Below are 20,477 nucleotides of genomic sequence, written 5' to 3'. Positions count from 1 at the left end.
TGGAATCAATTGTACATGTTGTTTTCATGTAATGAAGTGTGTCTGCAAACACACTCATCACCATACTTGCTTCTACACGGAGCACTTACAGTTACTGGGTTCATATGCAGTCTCTCTAGTAGAACATAGAAGAAACTGTTAGCCCAAGAAAGGAATTTTATTTCTCCTTTCTCTTTCTCCTTTCACAATTACACACTCTGTTTCCTTCTCTTTCTTTGCTTGGCTACACTATATCATGAAAATGATGAAAACTATAAGTTTTCTCTTATCATTATATTTGGTTTTGGGGATATATATAATATATATTATATATATATACTAATATATATAATATATATAATATATATATATGGTGTTCAGAGGTTACTACTGGTTCTGCTCTCAGAAATTACTCCTGGCAAACTTAGAGGACCATATGGGATGCCAGAGTTCAAACCCAGGTGGATCCTGGATCAACTGTGTGTAAGGCAAAGGCCCTACCAATGTGCTATCACTCCGGCCCCAATTTCTGAATCTTTATAAAAGTTCTCTCCCTTACCCTCATTGCCTTACAAGAGACAGAAAGGCCAGCAAGGCAATATATTTTCCATGTGGGCTCTCCAATGTTTCCATGAAACAGATAGTAGGTACCTAAGAACAATAGTGACTTTTTTGTTTTATCACTTTGCCTTTGAGTTCTAATACATTCCAGAGACGTCTCTCATCTCATCTTCTGCAACAACCTTTATGGACTGGTACTTGCAGAGTCAATCCTTAATTAATAAGGAGGGGACTGAAGCCCAGAGATCAAAGGCAGTTGGTGAAGCATGATGGAAAGGTGCTCCCCACCCCCGAAACTGTGAATAAACTACCTGTGAAATAACGAAATTAATGAATAAATTAAAAAGGGTCACTGGGAAGGAGACCATTCAGTTGGATAGCAGGATGAGGGGGAAGGAGCTTGCTGATAAGCAGAGGACGGAGGTAGGGAGGTGTGCATGCATGAAATGAGATTGTAACCTCAGGAAGTTCAAGAGCAGCAAAGACAAATAAAGAGAAATAAATAACTTGTTTGGGTGGAGGGAAGAATGTTTTGCTGGGGGGTGGGGTGGGAGGGCAGGTCGTAATGAGAATGTGTGTCATGCCAAGGAGGGAACTTGAACATTCTCCTGCCACCAACACAAAAAATCAAGTAGACATCTGACCCAATGGGCTAAGTTCTCTGCAGTCAACATTCTCCTGTGCAGAGGAGACCTGGGACTCTATGAGCCAGGAGGCCACTCTGAAGATTGGAAGTTGAAGGGATGAGAAGAGGTCCAGGGTCCAAATGTAATGAAGTTATCTCTATGTAGGCTTTTTTTTTTATACTTTATTTATAGATTGATTGATTGTTTTGGGGGCCACACCCCGAGGCACTCAGGGATTACTCCTGGCCCTGCACTCAGAAATCACCCCCCAGCAGGCTGGGGGACCATATGGGATGCTGGGAATTGAATCAGGTCCTTCCTAGGTTGGTCACATGCAAGGCAAATGCCCCACAGCTGTGCTATCTCTCCAGCCACTATATAGAGTCTTGGGATAGTAACAGGCAGAATATTTTCAGGGAAAGAGTTGGAATGAGTCTCAAGAAAGACCAAGTGCAAAACTGAACTTTCTTCAGAAAAGGTATCTCTTTGAGTAGATCTCAGGTCTTGTGCCCCCCCCCCTTTTTTAGATGACTCTGGCCTTTTTATTTATTTATTTATTTATTTATTTATTTATTTATTTATTTAGGTTTTGGACCCCACCAGGAACTCTCAGAAATCTCTGCCCTCAGAAATCTCTCCTGGCAGGCTCAGGGAACCATATGGAATGCCGGGGATCAAACCTGGGTTAGCTGCATGCAAGGCAAATGCTCTACCTGCTTTTTATTGCTCTGGCCTGACTTGCTAAGTATTGACCTTGCTTCTTGCCCCAACCCAAGCAAGTAAACACAGGCAGGCCCTGAATCTTGGCACATCCTCGGTGGGGGAATTTAAACCCAAAGAACCCATAGGTTTTGCCTATGTGGTTCTCCTTCCAAGACATAAATCACACCCAATTTGTTTGAAATCCTGTCTTGAGAAGGTTGTGTGTTTTGACAAACTTTGCAGCAAAATTGCTCTATCGTTTGGTCATGTAATGAAAGCTGAACCCAACAGAGCTGGTTGGTCTTGGGCCTCCCACCCAACTGCCACTCAGCCTCGGGCTAGACAGTCTCCCATCTCCTCCAGGTTAGTAACAACACCCTGTGAATATCTTCTACAGTTATGGCAAAGGACTGATCCTGCCGCAAGTTAGGGGTATTTCTCCTACCTGAATATTCTGAAGAGTGTAATTTGCAGAATTTGCAAAACCATATCCCCTGTTGGCTAGTGACTTGGAGATACCCTAAGCCAGGATTGGGGCAGAAAGTTAATTAATCTGCTTATTAAAAAGAAGAAATGTCTCATTTGCATGCATTTACATGCAGGTCTTTTTTTGCATCCTGCTTTTGGGTGGTTTCTGATTCTTTTTTTTTTTAATCCATTACTGACCTAGCTACTGAGTCACTTCATACACTTATATTTTCTGTTTGAAGGGCAGATCTCTGCTTATCATAGATTTCAGCACAATTTGCTTGTCATATAGAACACTTACTTCTCTAGAGAGATCCTTGCCTGCCCCTGGGCAGTGAGGTTTTCTTCCAGTTACTCTATAGCAGAGTTGGGAAATATTTTATAGACTTAACCAGTCTTGGAAAATAAAAACCTTGCCTCCAACAGTTGGACATATTATTTGGGGATGATCCATTCAATTATCTGCAATTTCCTATTCAACTGAATTTTCCACGGTCATTTTTGTGGTGTGGGCGTTTTCTCCTTTTTACGTTTCCTATCTTATTGGGAGGTCTATTTTTGCAGTTCTTCTTTCTTTCTTTCGTTCTTTCTCTTCTTTCTTTCTTCTCTTTCTTTCTTTCTTTCTTTCTTTCTTTCTTTCTTCTTTTTTCTTTCTTTCTTTCTTTCTTCTTTCTTTCTTTCTTTCTTTCTTTCTTTCTTTCTTTCTTTCTTTCTTTCTTTCTTTCTTTCTTCTTTCTTTCTTTCTTTCTTTCTTTCTTCTTTCTTTCTTCTTTCTTTTCTTCTTTCTTTCTTTCTTTCTTCTTTCTTCTTTCTCTCCACTTTCTCCATGAATGTTTTCTAGCAATTCCACATTCATCATGATTGGGGTTTTTGCCTGGAAATGCATGTATAGCCTGAATTTAGGCCTTTGAAACCACTAGAAAAAGACTTCAGAGTAGAAAGAGGGCATGAAAACAAAAAGGGTGATTGAGGGGGAATGAGGTGAGGAGGGATGGAAAAGCGGACTCCAAGAAGCTCTTGGAACAACCAAAGTCAAGTCCCACCAAACTGGATGGGAAACTTACATGGAAGGACCATCTTTGCATGAATGAATGCTCCGTGAATGATCAACTCATACATGGGGTGGGATGGGGTGGGGTGGGGGGATACCCTTTACCAGGGTGGGGGGATACCCTTTACCAGGGTTTCTGTATTTTGTGGCCCTGACTTTTTTTGATCCTTAACAACTCTGTGGCTGGGGGGGGGGGTTAATATAGGAGGGAGTGGCTTAGGCAAAGTAAAACCACCTATATACTAACAGCTCACCAATCAGGGTCTTGGCTGGAGGGGGAAATGCAAACCCCAAACTGAACCTTCTGCTGTCAGATGTCAGATTTCGGGGAGAATGATATTTCTGTACTAGTGGACAGTATGGACAGGAAATGACCTCCCCACAAACTGCTTCTTAAAAAACAAGCAGTGGAGTCTAAAGCTATCCAGCCTCTCTCTCTCTCTCTCTCTCTTCTCTCTCTCTCTCTCTCTCTCTCCTCTCTCTCTCTCTCTTCTCTCTCTCTATCTCTCCTCTCTCTCTCTCTCCTCTCTCTCTCTCATCTCTCTCTCTCTCTCTCTCTCTCTCTCTCTCTCTCTCTCTCTCTCTCTCTCCCCTCCCTCCCAACCTCCCTCCCTCTCTGGAGCTTTTTGCTTTCTCCCTCCCTCCTTCCCTCCCTCCCTTCTCCTCCCTCTCTTTCTCTCCACCTCCCTCTCTCCCTCCTCCCTCCCTCCCTCTCCCTCCTCCGGGCTCTCCCTTTCTCTCTCTGCTATAGAGGTTCCGACAGCAGTTCTCAGCCAGCGTGCTCTGCTTGCTGCCTGCCTGCCTGCTTGCCTGCCTGCGCGCGCGAGTGCATGTGTGTGTGCGAGCCTGTGCGTGCGCCTACTTTGTACCGCGAGGAACACAGTCCATGTGCTCTTCTGCATGGACGTTCCTGATACTCTGTTGAGCTCCATTCTCGACCGGCAGGCAAGATGTCCAGCACACCGCACGACCCCTTCTATTCTTCTCCCTTCGGCCCATTTTATAGGAGACATACACCCTACATGGTACAGCCAGAGTACCGAATCTATGAGATGAACAAGAGACTGCAGTCTCGCACAGAGGTAAGTACTTGCACCTGGGCTGAGTGTTCTGGTCTTTTTTGGGGGACAAAATACTGTCCCTGGTTTCTCCTAGGGTGGCCGGTGGCGTGTTGGGTGGGAACTGTCCCACCACCTACTCCCCACGTCCCTGCAAATGAGCGCCTGGTTGGAGCCACTAGTTTCTAGGCTGAGCTTGCCAGGGAGGCAACCCAACTCTTGGTGCCCGCTCTAGTTTTTTTCTGCTGGAATCTTGAAATAAGATGATTCTCCTTCTGGGCTTCCAGAAAATATTGCTTTTTTTTTTTTTTTGCACCCTCCAGAACTCCGGACGCGTATGCTCTGAGTCGGTCCTGCTCATGTTTCTGGAATTTCTCTACATTCAGGCATTTATTTGGCAATCCAATTGCATGCGGCAAAATAAGATTGTTAAGTCAAGCTCCAAGGAAGTCTTGCTTTTTGGGACCTGTGTTTGCTTTGCAAAGTGGCCGAAAGCGAGGTGAAGGCGGGTGGAGAGTATCTTCCCCCCCAAAAAAAACACCATCACACTACTTTACAGAGCTAGCCCCGAGAAGAGACAGAGGGTTGTGTATTTCTGTGGGATATGCAGAGACCAGTTGCTTGGGACGAGGGACTTTGCTCCTGGCTCCTTGGGAAGCCACTTCTGAGAACTCTTACCTTTGGCAAGAACTAGATCTGCATTTCAGTCAACTGGAGTTTTTGCATAATTTGCAATCTGGTGCCTGCAAAAGGGGGGTCTGCTCCCCGAGCGGGCCAGGAACTCCGGGAGGGAGCCTGGAGAACAGGACTTTGAGAACTTTGTCAATGCAAAACTCCTGGCTGCCTGCTGCAATTTCAGTGTTTCATGCCACCTGACTTTTTGCTCTGTGCTAACTTAGCTGCCAGGTTGTGGTGTTGCTGTTGCTGCTGGTTTGCCCGAAAGTTGGGATGAGGGGTGGGGGAACTTTGTGTAATGATGTACAGAGAAAGTGTTGCATGGAGGGACTCAAGTGACTCAAGTCACTTTAGGAAGTAGAAATCTTCTCTACAGAGCGCACTTATCCAGAGGGTTCTGGGCCAACAGTGTGACATTTTAGATTGAGAATTGGACTTTCAACTTTGGAAAAGGATTCAAGCTTTGATGATAAAACTAAAATCACTTGCTTGGATGGCCAATGGAGCTGTGCAGAATTCCTGATGTTTAATGTTTTCAATACAGCTAACAATGTGACCTGTTTTCTAATTGGCTAATTTCTGGATAAGAACTGATCTTTTTTTTTTTAATGGATTATCTTTAATATTGCTAATTTTCTGTATATGTTAGTACACCATGGCTACTAAATATGATTGATGATACTGTTATTTCATTAAATTAGTAGCTTTTACACAAGTGTAAACTATTTTGCTTAGGGTGGGCAACTGTTGGCAATAAACAATGTTTGTATAGTGTGTGTGTGTGTGTGTGTGTGTAATATTCCACTTTGTTTATTTCCTCCAGATCTTGTGTGTTGGAATCTTAAAAGTCTTTCAGAAATGATGGGTGGTGATAGGCTGCATTTTAGAATCTTATCGTTCATGTTCATGGTGATAACCAAAAAAACTATAGGATTAAAAACATAGCTTAATTTATAATTAGTTAAGAAAAGAAATAAAAGGAGAGATGGTTGGGAGTCTGTCAGTTCAATCCTTGAAAGACAACAGGGTTTAAATATAATGTCCTGTACTTCACATTTTAGAAAGTTTTGAGAAGTGCCGGAGAGAATTTTGTCTTCCTTTTTGGTTGGGTGAGAGAGTCACAGAGATCCCTCTGGTTCAGAGGGTACGGAGATCTAGAATGGTCACTTGACCAGTTCTAAGCAAGGTGACCGACCTGTGGTTCTGATCTCCTGATAACCTACAGGTTAGGTCCTCCCATTTTATTTCCTATTCAAACTCCCAAAACCTTCCTTTGCTCCAAAAAGTGACACCTGTAGTGAGGCTAATTTAGGTATTCCTAACTTCTGTTTGGATTATGGGCTCTTACTTTTAAGGATTCTCTTCCCTCAGAGGAAGAAAAAAAATCTTACTTTATAGCTCAAGCACCTGGAGAGGAATCCTTGCACTGACAAATCATTTAAACCTGACTTGCATCGACATACCTAAAATTTTGTTTTCCAGGGTGTTCTAGAGACAACCCAAGGCAGGACAGCCCTGAGCATTTCCCCTCTCATTGCCTCTTTAAAAAAATTAGTATCTAAATAAATTATGCTTATCTCTCATTTTTCTTTGTCCAAAGGTAAATTTCACCTACCACATATTTGAATTTTTTTTCACTTCCAAAGTGAAGTATCAAATCACTTCTTCTAGGGTTTTATTTACATTAAGTTCTGATTATGATGCACAGTTGGAAAACATTTCAGAAATAACTTTGCCTGAGAAGGTTGTATGATGCCTTTAACAATGATGATTCATTCCTTAGGAGAGAAAGCTATTCTGAATCCTCTTTGAGGGATTGGCTGGCATAAAAGTCAATAATAACCAACAAGAGCTACCAGGTTATTCACATGTAATATCAAATAAATTGTTGAGTGATTTATCTTTAGAATGAATATTTAGAATTCATCAGTGCATAAAACCATTTGGGCAAACAAACTCACTTTCTCATCTAGTCCCAAATTCTTTCTCACACAGTATCACTTCATTGACTTCCAATAACACTCGCATTTTCAGATATTTGGGCAATACTTGTAACTTCATTCTTTTAATTCCTTTGACTTTATTCCTTTCAATAAGTTAAATGCTTTGAGAAAGAAATTGTAACAAATCTGTGATAAATCTATTGCGGTTAGTTTGTAGAAATTTCCATCTTCCTGGAAATTCAGAAAGTAAGTGGTAAAGACTAGCAGCATTTATTCACTTTGTTTCTATAGCTAACTCCGGGACATTCTCTCATGAGACTGATGCATTTTTTTTTTCCCTAAATGAAACCATATCAGAGCTCTCTGGACAACTGTCTTTTTTGTTTTAGCTTAAAGAACACTCAGTTATGAGTTAGCCCAGTTTCCACTTAATGCCCTTTTATTTTCACTTATTAATCGGCAGAAACCTGGATCTTAGGTTCTCCCCTGGAAATTACCCCGAGTAAAACTTTTAACGAACAACTTCAGATTAGCTCAAGTTCCACATTTGTTTCACCTCTGTAGGAAAAAGCCATGATACAGGAATCAAGAACACAGAATTCCTTTCCTCCTGCTTCCTGTCACAAATGGCACTAGAATAATGGAGTAAATAAAGGTGGAGAGAACCACAAAGACAGGATCTGGACTTATTTGCTTAAAAGGAGCATTTCCAGGGGCCTTGCTTGTGGCTAAGTCTTAATTTAGGCACAGAATATGATCCTGCCCCCCTCCCAAATACTACTAAGTGTGATTTCTGAGCACAGAGCCTGGAGTGAGCCTCAAGCACCACTGGGTATGATCCCAAATTAAAAACAAAACAGCACAAAACAAAACACCCATGATAACAAAGACAAAAGAAAATAAAGAAATAAAAGTGTGTTGGAGTCGGGAAGGTGGCGCTAGAGATAAGGTGTCTGCCTTGCAAGCGCTAGCGTAGGATGGACCGTGGTTCGATCCTTTAACCCCTGAGCGTCAAATGGGTATGGCCCAAAAACCAAAAATAAATAAATAAATAAAAGTGAACAGTTAGTAGGAACAATACAGGTTCAAAGTAGGTCTTCAATTAATGTGCTTTTATTAACTGGCTCATCCACTGAAGAGAATTTGAGAAGTAGTTTCCTGAAGTTAGTATCTTTTTTGGGAATTTTGTTTTTGTTTTTGGGCCACACCTGGTGATACTCAGGGGTTACTGCTGGCTCTGCACTCAGAAATCGCTCCTGGCTTGGGGGCCATATGAGGTGCTGGCGGATTGAACCACTGTCTGTCCTAGGTCAGCGCGTGCAAGGCAGACGCCCTACCAGTTGCACCACGGCTCCAGCCCTGAAATTGGTATCTTTTCTGAGATATGTACCTCTAAGGTTTTTGTAGACTTGGTATCCTGAAGCTGATTTGGGTATCCATTTCCTTCTTCCCTACTTTCTCTGCACTCACCCCACATCTATTTGATCAGGAGATCATTTAGAACCTTAATCTTTGTGGCAAAGGACAGCAATATATTTAGAGAGAATAGGACCTTGCCCCCTTTTTAAAAGAACTAAGAAAGCATGACCAGGCAAACAAATCAACATAAGTTTCTTTTCAATGCTCTTGGCTTTTCTGGTAAATAAAAATTTCTTTTCAACCTCAGAATCTCAGTGGGATTTCATTAAAAAAAAAAAAAAGAGTGGTCAAATAAAATGAATGACCTAAAAAAGTGGGCATTCCGCAAACCCCCCCCCCACAATGAAATTAAGGGGAACTTTTTAAACTTTGCATCACTTCTGTTCTCTGTAATTCTCAGGCGGGGGGGGGAGGGGGATGAGGAACTCCTATATATTTCCCTTGTCTCTGCTGCCATGAATTGAGACAATATCTCAATATCTTCCAAAATTCAAGGTTCCAAAATGAAGTGGTCATGCTGTCCCAAACATATTTTAGAAGAACACAACAACACAATGAGATGGTTTGGCATTTTACACTAAGCACAGTCAGAAAGGATATAAAAATATGTAGTAGAGATTGCAGCATTTGCTCTGTTAGAAGCCTTAATAATAACAAAAGCAGCACTTTATTTTTCTTCACTTCCTGAGATCTGGGTTGTGATCTGAAAATATAGGTAAAATATGAGACACATCAAAATGATCAGAGTATCTCCTGTTTTAGTGAAGTAATTTACCTCAAGTGGGATTAGTCTAGAATGGAGGAGATTTACGCCAGGAAAAGTTATAAAAGCAAATAAACATTTTTTGTAAATACATTTTCTTTACCTGTTTCTAATCCCAATGACCAAAAGTGTCTCTTTGCCAGTGAAGATATTTGAAGATCAGTTTGTTTCCTCATTGGTAGAGTGTTAGTTTTATGAAAAATACCACCAACACCAGAGAAATGGGGTTCTTTCATTATCTTTTAGCTGGGAGATGTTTCTTTTACTAATACTACACTGTCCCACTTCAAAAGAGAACACACACACACACACACACACACACACACACACACTTTTTAAAAATTAGAATCACCTCTTAGTTTGTCAGGATTTCTCATAGGTAAAGATGTTAGAAAACCTTGAAATTTAAATCTGATTTTTTTTTTTACCCCTCCTCATCTTAACTTTAATCTCTAATTCCCTGGGGAAGTGGGGTTGGGTGGCTGGGGGCAGGTTGGTTGTCTTTCCTCCTTTCCTTTCAGCTACATTTTTATATTACCTCCATCACCAGATTTCACATAGTCACATCATGTTTATTCATAGGATATCTTAGTATCATTGATGTTCAGATGGCATCTAGTTAAAATGAGATTATTTTTGGATAGGTGGTGGGAAAAGTGAAAAAAAAAAGTTTTGTGATCAACTTGGATTGTCTCTCCTTCCCAAGTTCCAAGTCCCCTGAAAATGTGGTCAGAAACATGTTACGGTGACTGTGAGGTATATGAATGATTTTCTGTTTTAGGCACAGAACTTTCCAAATTGTTCAAAGGGGCTTGTTGCTGAGTGGGGGAGGGTGGTAGCACCGCGGTGAGGAAAGCTATTTTGAAAATGTTAAATGAAACCAAAAGTGCAGTTTTCAAAAGGAGAACTTCCCAACAGCTCTTATTTTTCAAGATCTCTAAGAGGCCTTAGAAAACAATTGCAGGACTCTGAAACGGATTTTTATTTACTTCCATTTCTCTCCCCACCCCACACACTTTCCCTCCCATTTTCTATGGGAACTGTTTTTAATTAAAAATTGCTACAAACTATTCGTTGGAGACCAGGAGGAAAAGAAAGTCTCAACTCACATTCAGCCTAGATTCTTATCAACTAAAAAATAAAATCAATGAACATTTAAATTTCTCTCAGTTTTGTTTGTAAATGATGATAGGAGGATTTAGGCTGTGGACATTTTTTTCAGACATTTAGGTTTTTTTTTTTTAATTTAAATTGTATGGCAAACAGGGCTATAAATCTCCTTTTATTATGTTTGGCCTCTTCAACTCATTTTTCAAGAGGAACACAGAACACCCCAGTTTTGAACAAACAAACAAAATATAAGGCAAAAATCCCTAACATCTAATGTACACCATGCAAAACAATTCATCAATTTACTTATTTTGCACTTGTTTGGTGCATCTCAAGATACTATTGATCTGAGAAAACAATCTCTTGGGAAGTATCAGAAAATAGATTTAAAATAGAACTGATGTCGTAAAGCTGATTTCTACCTTTGCCAGTTTCTAAACGAGCCTTTCTTCTGTTTCTTTCTCTTGCTTTGTTACTCTTCTTTTCTCCCTCCCTTCCCTTTCTTATTTCTTAGCTGTTTGTATCTGGAAGTTTTGTAGGGAGGGGTACACCCTTCAGTGCTTTGGGGCTACTCCAGCTATGCTTTAGGGGGGTCATGTGGTGTTAGAGACTTAACCCAGCCAACCCCATGCAGGACCCTTAGCCCCTGGGCTCTCTCTCCCTCCTCATTACCCCTTTCCAGTAATTTTAAAATATAAATCATGACAGTCCACATCTGCTCCTAGTCAACTTCTAATATTTAAGATTAATTCTGTCTTTTCTCCAAGAAGTTTCCTATGGAATCATCAATTTAAGAGTCAAAAAATAAAAAGGTGATCACGGCATTGTCTTCTGTCTTCTAAAAGTCACATTTGTTGTTTTTGCACCACACCCAGCTGTGCTCTATGCTAACACCTAGCATGGGGTTCACTCCTGGAAGATCAAATGGGAGTCAGTGATCTAATCCTGGTGGGTTGTATGCAAAGCTAGTACCTTCCCTGGTGTACCATCTCTCTGGCTCCTAAAGATTGTATCATTCGGTAGCAAAGGGAGGCATACAACTTAGTGTTGACAAAATACTTGATAGATGAATGCATGGCATAAGAGCATTAGCTGATAGGCACCTTTCGGAGTGATGATCACCTTTCTGGTGATGATCATGGCTGAATTCTCTGGAACATTCATCATTGCCCCATGGCTCTGCATTTATTCTGCAGCTCAGTAACCATAAGTATCTTAGGAGAAGGGGACTCTTTCTATCCTTGTTGATACTGACAAGTTAATTGGTCATCCTTCTGATAGTTGAGCTTCAGAGGTTGGACTCACCTACTCTGCCACTGTACCTATGAATTCTAATAAGGGGCCAGAACTGTGGCACAAATGGTAGGGTGTTTGTCTTGCATGTGACTAATGTAGAATGAACTACAGTTTGATCCCTGGGCGTCCCATATAGTCCCCCAACCCAGGAGCGATTTCTAGTGCATAGCCAGGAGTAGTCCCTGAGCATCACCAGGTGTGGACCATAAAACAAACAAACAAAAATTCTAATAAGACTTCTTAGCAAAGAGGATTGTTTTTAAGGGTAGACATTGATGACATGAATGCTTTTATATTTTCATAAAACAGGTGGATTTGGGGAGTAGCTTCCCCAAGTGCACATAACCTGTTTATGTCAGAATAATTTATAAGGGAGCAGTGCAAAATTCCAAAGAATAAATTCCAAGAGAAAATAGTCCCTGTTTAGGAGCCAAAATCATATTCCCTGGTGATGAATAAATATTGCTACAGTCATTAAAGGGACCTTCTTTAAAGAGATATAGGGATTTCTTTGGAATCTTATACATGATCAACCAATAGTTAAATATTTTTATTTAAAAGTACTTAGATTTCTGTCCAGTGTATCCCTTCCTCCAATTGTGTTCCGTTTCACTTGGGGTTCTGATAATTCTAAAGTGCAGATTGAAGAATCAAAATGATCCCACAGTCTGTGGATACCAGCCCTTCTGTAATACTAAGGTAAGTATTCAGTGGTTAACTACAATTAGAATGTGGCAGACCATGGCTTCCTTAGTAGGTTAGGAACTGTAGAGAAAGTATAGAGAGGAACTATCCCTCACTTTGACTCCCCACAGTCCATACCCCTTGAATCTTTGCTTTGTGGGACCATGTTTGTTTCTGATCTTGCAGTCTACTTGACCTATCTCAATTCTATGGTCTCCCAACAATGGTCTGTTGATTACTAGAAGTTTGATAAAGTTTTTGGTTGGATCTACCTTCATGTTTATCTTCTCATTTTTCTGTAACAGGAAAGAGTGATTCGGAGGGAAAAACTGAGTCCAAACATGGATACTCCCACTGTGCTGATTTTCTAGCTTCTCTCCCCTGTGCACACTGGGAGAGACATCCAATGCCTGTGCCTAATTTGAAACTCTTGCATTTTCCTTTTTTTTTTCTTCTGGGCTACTGTTGTGTTGATAAGGATGCACACTTTAGCTGAGGCCCAGGCACATGTGCTCACCCAGGATCTCATGCCTATAGCTGTGGTGCTTGTATTCATCCTATGTTTACTTTGGTTCCCAGGGGTGCTTACACCTTTTTCTCTAGGGGGTACACTCCTGTCTGTGAGCCAGAGATGTCACAGTGCCAACACCATAGCTGGCTGGGACTCAACTTGTGTGATCTGCAGGGAGGAGAGAGCTTATGGTCTCACAGTGCAAGGCCACTGGTCCTTCCTGCTCACTCTGACCAGCTTTTTGTGGTCACAGATTTGTCAGGCTTTCTCTGAGCAGAGTAACTTGCCAATGTGAAAACATCCTAAGCTCTCTTCCTTTCTAAAACTCCAGGGGTTAAAATGCTCTTAGCTGCTTCCTCTTTCCTCGATTTGGATACATCTTTCCATAAGTAGCCAATGGGATCATTTGGTGCTCTTTGTAGCTTTCCTTTTTACCTTGAGTGAGCTGCTTGCTTCATGCTCTAATATTGAGGCGCTATCACGGGGCTCTTTTTGATGTATGTGCTTACCTCTTAACCCTGTTCTACAGACTCCAGTTACCAGGGGCTTCTTGGGGATCCATGAATTTGCCAAGTAGGCTCCCATCTCAGCTCCTTTGGCCTCAGAGATAATCTCTGTAACAGTCATACAGCCCAATATTAGGGGATATGCGCAGACTTAGAATTTAGCATCTTGTTGAGTTTATAGTCTTTTATTTATTTATTTATTTATTTATTTATTTGTTTATTTTTGGTTTTTGAGCCACACCCAGCGACTCTCAGGGGTTACTCCTGGCTATGCGCTCAGAAGTCGCTCCTGGCTTGGGGGATCACATGGGACGCCGAGGCATGGAACCGCAGTCTGTCCTAGGCTAGCACTGGCAAGGCAGACACCTTACCTCTAGCGCCATCGCGCTGCCGCAAGTTTATTTTCAAGTGATCTGTGAAAAGTCATGAGTCTCAGCATTTAGGGAGACTTAGTCAATGGTCCTTAGTCAGAGATAGTTTTCTTTCTGAATGAGCTCAATTCAAAGGACTCCTCACCAATCACTTCCTTTGACATGTCCTGATCATTTTCTTCTTAGATATTACAGTGATCTGATATTTCTCTCGTCTTGACTTTGTCTGATTGTCCTTAATTGGGTTCATGAAGACATAGATCTCATCTGTCTTGTGCAGGATGTTGTCTGTAAGGTTTCTAGCTCACAGTTGATGTGCAAATTATTTCTTCAAAGAAGAAAATTCAGTAGCATCAGCCCCATCCAGACAAATGTTGGGATTGGCCATAAATTTTACCAACACTCCTCTATAGTTTAATGTAGAGGAGACTTGCTTGAGTCCAACCAGCATCCCAGGAGCATGCCCCGATAGTTGCTCAGGGAACTGCAGGAAAAAGAAGACTGAGGGAGATTTCCTCTGTGAAGAAGTGTTGACTTGAGAAATTTGCTTTCCCGGAGGTGTGAATCTATTGAGAATCTGATTAAAAATATTTATACTTGCTTTGGTGAATCTTCCTCCCCCCCCCTTTATTCAATATTTCTACTATTTCTTTCTTTTTGGATCTATCCTCGACCCACCATTGTGAATTGTGATGTGAATCATGGTAATGCCTTGTGTTTCCTGGAGCACTTTGCATTTTAGGAACGTGCTTTCAGGGCCATTAATTAGCTTTTTAGAGGGAATTTGCACAACGGAAAGCATGGTAATTTAAATGGCTATATGATGTTGTAGTCTATAAGAATGGTTATTTTATGGTGTGTGTGTGTGTGTGTGTGTGAGGGAGAGAGAGCGTGTGTGTGTGTGTGTGTGTGTGTGTGTGTGTGTGTGTGTGTGTGTGCGAATGAATGCTAAAGGAAGAGGAGAGAGAGAATGGATATAAGACAGAGACAGAGAGATTATGATAAAGAGATGCACCTTGTGCAAGCCTGAACCCTGGTCAGGATATATGCCCCCCCCCCTTTTTTTAACCTACTAGTACTTTTTCCCCTGGAATGAGAAGAGTTACGTGTTTGGAATATAAAGATCTGAACTGTAGTCTGAGATGCAATGATTGCATCCAAACCGAAGCTCTGTCTCTTTTCTCTTTGTAAAACATTAGAAAACTCTCTCAACTTTTCTAAGCCTTTCTTTCCTTGACTTGAGTTCCATGCTGGGAGGCGATGCATGCATGAACACTGCTTGGTACAAAACAAGTGCTCAGTAAAAAGGAGTTAGGTTGAAACTGTTGCCCATTCTCCCCTTATTCTCTAGCACAAAATTGCCATCTAAGTTATGCAAAACTTTTTTCTATTTCCAAAAAACATTTTTCCAAAATATTCTTGCAAGGTCTGCAAAGCATTCTTAGTTTAATGAATGAAGATTACATCAAGTTTATAAACTTGATGTTATAATAGGGCCTGGTCATGTGGGAGAGTTTTTCAATATTATTTATTGTGATGACATCAGAAGGTCACACATTCTTGTGGCCATGATCTGCTCCCCAGTGCAGTTTAGAATGATTTCATATATTTACTTTCTTCTCTTGGGGAAAGGTGTTCAGGTTTGGACCTACTGAAGAACTCACTAGAGATTACAGAAGGTTGAACTCTGCTTTCCCCAGTGTCTTTTTAGAGTCAGCTTCATGGAGAGTAGTGTTGGGCTGGCTTGGCCATTTATTTTGTCACAGGTGTTCTCAATATGCAGCCCTGCCCCACACAGACCTATCTCCAAGAGATGTGTCCATGTTGGTTGGAAGTTGAAGCTTCACCTGAGTGTCTGAATTGATAACAGCACTGTCATTTGATCCACTATGACATCTACTGGCTTAGTCCTTAACACACTGAAAAAGCCCAAAATGGGACTGGTGATGTGCTGAATTGCTCTTGCTATCTTTCTGGCCTTAAGCTTAGCTGGATGTTCAGTGAAGCTACTTGTTTCAGCTCTCCTTGTAAATGGATCTAGGCATTACACTGTTTCCCTGTACCAGTAGCTTCACTGTTGTATTCCTTGATTTTTCTTTTTTAGGTCACACCCGGCAGCGCTCAGGGGTTACTCCTGGCTCTGTGCTCAGAAATCGCTCCTGGCAGGCTCAGGGAACCATATGGGATGCCGGGATTCAAACCACCGACCTTCTGCATGCAAGGCAAACGTCTTACCTCCATGTTATCTCTCTCGCCCCTTATTCCCTGATTTTTCATTTAATTTTCTTTTAATTACAAAACCTCAGAGCCAGAGCCAGAGCAGAGCAGGTAGGGCACGTGCCTTACATGTGATTGATTCAGGTTTGATCCCTGGGGTCCCATATGGTACCCAGAGAGCACTGCCAGGAGTGATTCAAGATGGCAGAGCCAGAAGTAGTCCCTGCATATAGCTGGATGTGGCCCCCAAATAGAACAAAATAAATGACAAATCTCTTCATACCCTCGTTTCCTTAGTCAACTCACATGTGATTGTTAGTTTTACATCACTCACTTTTCAACCTTTCTAGAGAAATCACATTGCCTGCAGACACGTTTATGAAGGCACACATGTATATAACTTTCTCATCTCTACATATGTCACACATACGGATATATATGTAGACTGTATAAAATATATTTCTGTATAGAGACATTGTTGTACAGGGAGAGGTATGTGGTAAGTTCCTTTCCAATGTATTGACATTTACTAGTACTCATGAAGATTTTATCTGGATACTATAAATCCAAGGAGATAAGAACAATCTCAACCAATACACACAGCTGACCATTTGGCAATACACGCACACACAAAAAAAGCCCTTTGAAAGCTTTTCATCTTCACCATTTATCTGTATTTGATTAAAATAAGTCTTACTAAAAATTGAAATGGAGCACTTGGTGCCTATAAGTGACCATTGAAAGGTTATGATGAAAAATATAATATTTATAGAGAAAAACTCTCACTCACATAGGAGTTAGATGCCAGGATTTCCTGGCTGGGCTTGGCACGAAAGCACACTTGAACTTACCTGTCTCACCTCTCTGTCAGAAATGCAGAAGGCACACATCTGGGCTGCCAACTTGGGCAGGGAAATGGTGATTTAGAAGTCGTTTTACATTTTGTCAATGATAGCCCTAGTATTCTGACTATAACCAGAAATTTGCCAATTTCAACAGGACAGCCACTAATTTGTATTTCAGCCAGATGTCAACTTTTGTTTCTCCTCTGATGTCTCTCTTTTTGCTTTTCCCTCTTCCCATTTTTTCAATCGCCCTAAAAAGGTATCGATCTTCAGCCCCCAGCTATTGATGCTGAAGGCACGTCACTAGGCTTTGTTTTAAAATGTATTATGATTTTCCCTGCCAATTTATTTAAAGTGAAGCTGGATCATGTTTTAAAATCCTTGCCTACTTCCTCGTTCTGATAAAAGCAATAGCACTTTATCAATCTAGAGCATTTTAGAAAATATAGCAGTCTGCTTGGAGGGAAATGGACACCGGTGGTAAAACCCAGCTGTGCCTAAGTCCCTTTGTAAATCATGATGCCTTGATTAAAAACAGGAAATTTTAAAACTAAAACCCTAACAAGACAAGCCTTTGGAGGCCAGAAAGACAGTGGGTTCACTCTTGCCTTTTATGTATGCAGCCCACCTGGGTTCGATGGAGCTCCTGCAAAGCATATGGGTCTTGAGCACTACCACTTAGAACCAGGAGTAAACCCTGTGCAAATTCAGGTATGACCAAAACCAAAAATAAACTTAAACAAAACAAAAATACAACAATATTACCAAGAAGTCAATACAAATGGTCTTCTATTCTACTATGAAAAAATTGGTAGTCACATTTTAGTACATAAATCGAAATAGGTATATTTACCCATTAAGCCTTACATGGTTCAAAGCATTTTGAGTACCCTTTTGGTGTTTTTCTTTCTTTTTTTTTTAATTGTTGTTGTTTGTTTTTGGTCACACTCAGCAGAACTCAGGGTTTACTCCTGGCTCTGCTCTCAGGAATCTCACCTGTCAGTGCTTAGGGGCCCATATGGGATGTCAGGGATTGAACCCAGGTTAGTAGCTATCCTTTTACATTCAGCCTTTACTTACCCCATCCTGAGCTCACTTGTCCCTTTTCTTTTCTTCTTCCATTTTGGGCCACACTCAGCCATGCTCAGATTGACTTCTGCTTCTCTGCTCAGTAATTATGCCTGGCAGGCTCGGGGACCATATGGGATGCTAGGGATCAAACTTGGATGGGCAGCTTACAAAGGAAGGGCCTTGCTATCATTCCAGCTCACTTCCTGTTCCTTTTGTTGCTGTTTCTGTGTGGTGCTGGCTCCCATGTTTGCACACCCTGCAGCTGATAGATTTATATGGAAGCCACACTTGAGTTGTGGTGCCTTCACACACTTGTTGCTGGGCTGGGAGTTCCTTGGGCAGCAAAGGGTCGCAGGTGGTCAGTGACTCTGACTTCAACTCCTGGCTTCATCTTTGTGATCTTGGGTGACTGCAAATTGCTGAGTTCTTTCTCCAAGCCCCCTGAAATCCTCAGCTCCTTGAATTAAAATTCAAATCATTATTTTTTATTGATCCAATCGCTGTCAGATATATCTTTTTTGTTTTTTTTTTTTTTGTTTGTTTGTTTGTTTGTTTTTGGGTCACACCGGCAGCACCCAGGGGTTACTCCTGGCTCTATGCTCAGAAATCGCTCCTGGCGGGCTCTGGGACCATATGGGATGCCGGGATTTGAACCACCGTCCTTCTGTGTCTAAGGCAAACGCCTTACCGCTGTGCTATCTCTCCGACCCCCAGTTATATAATTTTGGGGATGGCTCCTTGGGTGGAGCGCATGCTCTGCATGCAGGAGACTGGGTATCGGTCTCTGGCACCACTGGGTCCCCTGAGCTGTGCTAGGAGCAACCTCATGGTTCTAGCCAAGAGCAACATCCAGACATTGAAATTACGAGCATCCCCCAAGCATTTTCAAGTGTAGCCCCAAACTCAAATATTCAGTGAATGCTAAGTGGACTCGCCCTTTCCCATGTCCTGCTTTATAAAGTAATAGCAGGAGGTGGAGTCTTAGGATAATGGAAAAGAGATCTAGGTAGTCTGGTAGAGACACTGGTGATGCAGTACAATAAATTCACTATTGAAAAGAACCAATAGCAATGACAATTGTGTGTGCATATTTTGGGGAGGGGGCTACATTTGATGGTGCTTAGGGATTATTTCTAAGTCAGTATGCAGGGATCAGACAGGGTGGGATTTGGGGAACCATATGTGATGCTGGGAATTGAACCCAGGTAGGCAACTTGCCAGGAAAATGCTCTTCCTTCTGTACCATGTCTCTGGTCCAATAAATACATTAAAAAAAAAAGAGAGCTAACAACACAGACTAAAAATGTCTCCTTTGTACTCTGCACTTTCATGGACCTTGAACTCAAAGAATTAATATTCATTAGGATAAATATTGTCTTCCAGTAAAAACGTGGGATGCTTAAGGAGTTAGTCCTGGGGATTGTGAAATTTGCATCAGTATTGAATATTAAATATCTTGAACCCAGGCTTACTGTCTTCTTTTTTTTGGGGGGGGGGCGGTGGGCCACACCTGGCTGCACTCAGGTTACTCCTGGCTGTGCACTCAGGAATCACTCCTGGCAAGGTCGGGGGACCATATGGGATGCCAGGGATTGAACCTGGTTCCACCAGATACAAGGCAAATGCCCTATTTTCTGTGCTCTTGCTCCTGCCCAACTGTCTCCTTTTAAGGAAGATTTTCTTTCACTCTCCTTGAAGACAAATTTTTTCCCTTCATTTTTATTTCACATTTTTTTTTATGGTTTTTGGGTCACACCCGACGGCGCTCAGGGTTATTCCTGGCAATGTGCTCAGAAATCGCTCCTGGCAGGCTCGGGGGACCATATGGGATGTCGGAAATTAAAACCCAGGTTCATTCTGGGTTGGCCGCTTGCAAGGCCAATGCCCTAACACTGTGCTTATCATTCAGGTCCCTCTTTCACATTTTTTTTTTATCTGAGTTAAGAAGCAGCTAGGATCCACCTTACTCAAGGTTTGCAAGTCAAGTGATTTTTCTGTAATGTGTAGTAGGAAGCAGAGGAGTCAGTGAATGTTCTGAATTAGTGTTTTAAAACCAAGAGGTTGGGTTATACCAAATTAATTAATAATGAAATTTGGAGAATATGCTTTTACTGCAAGAAGAAAAGTGGAATCTCAGAAGCCTAGACTGAGTTATATGCAATGTCTTCTTTTCTTTTTTTTTCTTTCTTTCTTTTTTTTTTTTTTTTTTTGTTGTTGTTGTTGTTTTTGGACTACACCACTGGTGCTCAGGAGTTATTCCTGGTTTTGTGCTCAGGAATTACTCCTGGTAAGCTCAAGAAACCACATGGGATGCCAGGGATCAAACCCAGATTGGTTTGTCAAGGCAAACATCCTACTGTACTTTTTGCTCCAGACCCTGCAATGTTTTCTCATTTTTCTCATTGGATCCAAGAGATTTTGGGGGACAGATCTTGTCTTATTCCTGTTCTTATTGGCTACAGAGAATGCAAAATGATGTTCTTTGTGACCAATAGTCATCTTCCTTTTAAAGGTATATTTCACATAAATAAAGACAGAACTAAATATCCAAGCCATAGTCAATCATAGTAGAATCAAGGGACCTAAACTTTAACAATCTAAACTCAAAGGGGTTTATTATA

At 41.4% G+C, this 20,477-nt stretch overlaps 1 protein-coding gene across 1 annotated transcript in view; it reads left to right on the top strand.

Annotated features, from left to right (window-relative positions):
- Positions 1–4,100: 4,100 nt before the first annotated feature.
- The window catches only part of LDB2 (LIM domain binding 2), a 387,724-nt gene continuing 371,347 nt past the window's right edge, over positions 4,101–20,477 (top strand). The window contains 1 exon segment of the mRNA XM_049789969.1: positions 4,101–4,469. Coding sequence (XP_049645926.1) covers positions 4,338–4,469 — 132 coding nt within the window. The 5' untranslated portion in view covers positions 4,101–4,337.

This window comes from Suncus etruscus, chromosome 16 (assembly GCF_024139225.1).
Source record: "Suncus etruscus isolate mSunEtr1 chromosome 16, mSunEtr1.pri.cur, whole genome shotgun sequence".
Classification (NCBI taxonomy): Eukaryota; Metazoa; Chordata; class Mammalia; order Eulipotyphla; family Soricidae; genus Suncus; species Suncus etruscus.
Note: the sequence above shows the minus strand (reverse complement) of the source record. Positions and strands in the feature narration are given on the sequence as shown.